Here is a 5,226-nt window from a genome sequence, read left to right as displayed (position 1 = left end):
GTCGAGGGGATCGGTTATGGGTGGGATACTGGAACCAGATCCACGTTGTTGCTATAGAGGGCCGTAAAGTGGAGGTAAGTGCTGTGGTACGCTGGCAGAAGCCCCGACTGCTTTCACGGCAACGTCACCTGCACTTCCGGTCGCTGGCGTGTCCCTCACTGCTCACCGCCCTTCACCTTCCAGCACACGTTCAGCGTGTCGGAGCACCACGAGCAGCAGGTGCGCTTCCTGTGCTCAGCGGCGTGCGGGGTGTGGGCCGCCTGTCGGCTGGACTCCACCCTCCGGCTCTTTGACTGGGCAAGCTGTCGGCCCCTGCAAGAAGTGGACTTGGCCCAATTAGTCACAAAAACACTAGGTTAAAGCTTTTACTGTGTCCTTGCTGCATTATGCTGCCGTCGTCAGTCTTTCAACTCCATGTCATTCTCACTGTCTTCCCTTCCAGGCCCAGCCTTCCTTTCACTCTCCCCTTTACAGATCTCATCTCTGTCCGTCATCTGTGGCCGGTTATGGGTGGGAACTGGCAGTGGTGCCATTTTCTCCATCCCAATGCTGCTCAGTGAGTATTCCATGCTGGAATGTCTCTCTTTTTAAACGTGATAGGACTTGCCCAGTTGATCTCGTTCTGTGTCACGCTACACCTCTCAGGTTCTGAGGCCTCTATCCCATATTGCACTTTGGCTGGAGCTCAGCTGTGTTACCATGGACACCGTCAGGCTGTTAAATTCATCATCTCTACCCCAGGTCTGTCAATCTCTCCAAGTGTGTTCATTTTTATAGCTGATCTACCTTAATTCAGCTGCCTTGATGTCATTCCTTTTGAGTAGATTTTTCTGGGGTTCCCATGTTATGTTATGAAATCCAACATTTAATGGTGCTTCTGATTTTTTAATTTTTTTTTTCCCTCCAGTTTGATTATTTCTGCATAATCCAGCTGATCCTGTAGTAGGGTGAATGGTTGGTTAAAGGTACTGGGTTTATCACTTTGTTCCAAGTCCAAATCAGTGTCATGGAAGATGGAACATTCTGGAAGAACTCAGTCTACCATGGTGGCCATAAGTTAATAATTAATTAGGCTTACTAAGTTACCATGAACATTAAGTGCTATTTTTCATCACTCATGGCAGCATAGTGATTAATTTGTGTTTTTATTTAATTCTGTGTTCTTTTAAACATTTAATTGGTATGTGGCAGGATAGTGGTTTAGTGGATAGTGATTTTTTTTCCCCTAGTGTGTTGGTTCCGCTTTGGTGTTTTTACCACTCCTTCTCCCGTGAGATTATTATTCTGCCTCTCATGCTTTCCACATCTCCTCCCTGTTTTGACCACAAATCTTTGAGGCCTATGGTCTGTGTTTCTCCCTCAGGCTGCTTAAACCTGCCCTCCACTGGCGGATCCTCCATTTCCACCTCCCGGCTTATTCTCAGTGGAGGCGAGGGGTACATCAATTTCCGCATAGGTAAGCTGGCATTTGTCAACATGGACAGTAGATATACGTGATTCTTGTTGGTTTCAGCAGATAATTTAAGATGGGGAAACTACCTTCATGTAGTAACTTTTTTTTAGTGTTTGGGCTGTGTGAGGCTGTTTGTTTAATGTTTTTTCCTTCAGGGGATGATGGGAGCGATAGCTTGCCTGAAGCTGTCCCTCAACGTTCTGAGCGCAGTCACATGATCATCTGGCAGAGCTCCTCCCCCTTGCTTCCAAGCCCCGCTCTCTAATGGTTGCTGTTGTTAATCCCTCACAATAGCTCTGCTGTAGGTGTGCCTACCTGAAGTCTGAGCACTGGTGTGCAATACTTCATGAATGTCCATTTTGGATTATTGTCATGCAGAGTAATACATGATCTACAAGTGACATTTGTCTCTGGCTCTTATACAATTTTTACCTCATGTCACATGGTGAAAGTTTTTTTTTTTTTTGGCAAGAGCACAGATCACTTGTCATAATTACCTGCTTTTACATGAACAATGTAACCATAGAAAGATCAATGGTTTTACTGAGAATCAGCAATAGGCTTGGGCGGTGTATATTTTTTTTCATACCATCATACATTCTAGACATTGTACCCTGGTATATGGTATATAACTAAAAAAAATAATAATCTGTAAACTCTGGAATCAGCGAGAGCCTAGCTGGGCTCATCAGTGTGGGGGCTGAACGTTAGGGAAACATGAAGACAACACCACTTTGTTGTCGGAGTTAACCAGAATTTGGGCAAGATTTGCTTCAAATTATATCCAATATTAGTCCTGCGTAAAAATTGTCGGCACAAGCAAATTTTCGTTCCTACTTCCAAATAATTGCTGTTGAACTTGTGCAGGGAACGTAGCCATTTCAGTGTAGATTTCTATTTTTCATATGTAAAAAAAGTTGCAACTTCTGTGTTTCAGGTAACTTCACGTGCACAATGTTCACAAATACTCTCCATACAATGAAAATTAAACCAACGGAATGGCCACCACTATTTTTTTTTTTTTTTTAAATATTAATCCTGTGTTACCCCTCGCAGTCGCCGTCTTTCTGAGCAGTAGTCTAACCTCTGGTGGCGTGTGCTGTGCACTACAATATGTCACCTCGATACCACAGGTCCGTATCACATTTGAAAGAGGAGCGCCTGTATAAAAAAAACAATACCCCAGCATTTAAATCGCGAAGGTATGCCGTAATACCGCCCAAGTCTATTCGGCCTGCCGTTTTCAACTGTGAACCGTTTGACTCCTTGTACATGCTGAACAAAGCTTTTTCGTTTTGGTGTGTCCTGGCACTCTGGTGGTTTGCATTGTTAACATCGTTGCTTTATAGGAAGTGCCTCTTCATGAATGTTCTGTCTTGTTTACTGATGTATTTTATTACTTTTATTTTAAGTTAATTATTTAAGTTCTTGGTAGCAGGTGTGGGAACAAAGATGTTTTATGTAAATGAGTAATGGTTTGACTTCAGTGTTACAGCTGGACCCTTTCTTCTGCAGTGAGCTGTTGTGTCTAATTGTAATATCCTATCAGTCATGAAACAAAACAGCTATTGTAAATACAGTATTCTTTCAGAATTTGTACAGTATTTAATTTGGTAAGTGTGGATATTACTGGAACTAGGCATCAGTATTGAAATTCTGATTTATTAAACATTACATTTCAAAAACAAACTATACATTAAAAGAATATAAAACGATGTGCAAGTGATATATAAAACTTATATATAAAAAGTTATATATAACTTTTAGCAAAGTTATATATAAAAAATGTATTTCTTAAATATTACAAGTAAATACTGTTAGTGACATCTACATCCCATATAAAACAAATAACATTCACAAACAATGAGGACAGTTGGCTTGTAGGCTTGTTAGTTGGTTGTGGCAGCTGTGAGACTTTTTGTAATAGTCTGAAAGAGATGAGGGAAAAACGGCACAACACAACTGTGTGAGCTGTACAGCAGGAGAACCACAGTGTGCTATATTCTCATTTGAAAGATTTCACAGTAATTAATATTGTCAATTATACAAACCTAACACCATTAAAATGTACTTTTCAAAAGCATTACAACCAAAATATAAGAAATACAAATTTATCAGTGTTTCACATAGTCTGTTAAAATCTTACTGCAAAGAATTATTATGAAATCAGAGGCAAACAGTTTCGTAGCAAACGGAATGAAAAGCCTATGTAAGTATTTTGACTGCTTAAATTGTTTTCCATTGTTGTTTAGGGATTGGCAGTTTTTTTCAGGCACCGGTTCTCAGTGGAGCTTGGATTTGTGTGGGAAAAGTAGCTGGGCACCCTTGCCTTAGACTGACTGACCTCCCTCCAAGATCCAAGAGTCCTAGGGGCCACTGTGAATCCGTCTTGTCATCTTCCGACTGAGAGTCCGCGCCAGCTGGTCCACTGCAGTTCCGATGTATCCTAGTTCCTTACGCGATGTCAAGCCCTCAATGTTGCCACTGTACCACATGACCCAACCCCCCAGGGACATCAGAACCAGCAGTGCCCCTGAGTATACTAGGAAGTCTCCAAAATCCCTGCCCTTAATTTCCAGAGGAGCAAATACTCCCACCAGCAGAGCTGTGACACCTAGCAAGTCCATCAGCACAGCAAACACAAGTGCTAATTTGCAGTGTGACAGGCCTTCATAGCGGGGCAACATGGTCACCTAAAGGATGAAGTGGGTTTGTCAGTGACAATACTTATAGTCAATATACTATGATGATAAATAGCTAGTCTGGTACTTGCAACACTATGAATAATTGAGATCTGTAGTTTACTAATACCAGCAACTAAGATAAGCACAACACATCAAATTAAATATAAAATGTATTTACTCTTTTTACACATTAAAACGCTGGCGTTAATACCAAGCCGGATATGGAATATCGCTGGCAGTCTTTTGCAATAAACACGCTATTCTTACGTGTTTATTCATAGGTGCACATGAAATAACACCTTTTTCAGTTTTTAAGTAGAATTCCCCCCTGACGATCAATGTAACCTTCCATATATGCATACTCCTGCCGTAATTTACTTGTTTGTACTTCTGATCCAATGATCCCTGAATTTTGTTTCTACAAAAGACTCCACCCTTGAATAGTCATTTTTCGTTTACCGAAACACACCCGTCGCTGATTTTTACATACTTTACACAATCTATAGAGACCCGGTGTATACAGTGAATATTATGCACAATTTAATCTCACCTATCAAAGCGTGATTTCCTCCACACTCTTCCGTAGCTCTTTATATTGTTATTTGGGTTTTTATTGGAAAAAGTAAAGACTTCGCAAGATCCGCTGGCTTGCTTCCGGGTCCACCTTCGTCTCTTTCAGATGAGGCGAGTTACCTGACACCGATCATTCACCTGTCTTCGTATTGATTGGCTCAGTCTTTTTAAATCACAATGCAATAATCACCAGAGGTTAGATTCCGATGTAAATCATTATTTACATTACCACGGTAAATAACAATATTTACTAGAAAATTAAATGAAGTATGCCGCCAAATCAACGTTATATGGTTACTATATTGACATAGCTTTCAGAAATAGGCTTGTCGTCCTGGAGAAATTTGGGGTCTATGGTGTGTAGAAATCGACAAGTATACAACATTTTGCACATTAATTTTGAGTTTTTCAGAAACGTAGTCGTTAGTTATAGGGTATCGGGTTGGTTTGTGTAATTTCTTGACGATCCCTTACAATGTTCTGTTCGTTTTTATTAATTCTTGACCATTATGAACG

General features: G+C 40.8%; 1 protein-coding gene across 4 annotated transcripts in view; it reads left to right on the top strand.

The window, feature by feature from the left end:
* Positions 1 to 3,046, top strand: part of si:dkey-17m8.1 (C-Jun-amino-terminal kinase-interacting protein 4) — a 14,575-nt gene extending 11,529 nt beyond the window's left edge. For 3 of the 4 annotated variants that reach the window (XM_049025668.1, XM_049025670.1, XM_049025667.1), the window contains exons 23-28: positions 1 to 74; positions 184 to 355; positions 443 to 556; positions 646 to 741; positions 1,364 to 1,456; positions 1,609 to 3,046. The exon at positions 1 to 74 is cut by the window's left edge and continues 75 nt beyond it. In XM_049025668.1, the coding sequence (XP_048881625.1) occupies positions 1 to 74; positions 184 to 355; positions 443 to 556; positions 646 to 741; positions 1,364 to 1,456; positions 1,609 to 1,718 (659 nt within the window). In that variant the 3' untranslated portion in view covers positions 1,719 to 3,046. Of the gene's footprint in view, positions 75 to 183; positions 356 to 442; positions 557 to 645; positions 742 to 907; positions 1,457 to 1,608 lie in introns of all 4 variants that reach the window. The other variant, XR_007399715.1, reaches the window with a different exon arrangement.
* Positions 3,047 to 5,226: the final 2,180 nt, after the last annotated feature.

Source organism: Brienomyrus brachyistius, chromosome 9 (genome assembly GCF_023856365.1).
Source record: "Brienomyrus brachyistius isolate T26 chromosome 9, BBRACH_0.4, whole genome shotgun sequence".
In the NCBI taxonomy this organism is placed as follows: Eukaryota; Metazoa; Chordata; class Actinopteri; order Osteoglossiformes; family Mormyridae; genus Brienomyrus; species Brienomyrus brachyistius.
Note: the sequence above shows the minus strand (reverse complement) of the source record. Positions and strands in the feature narration are given on the sequence as shown.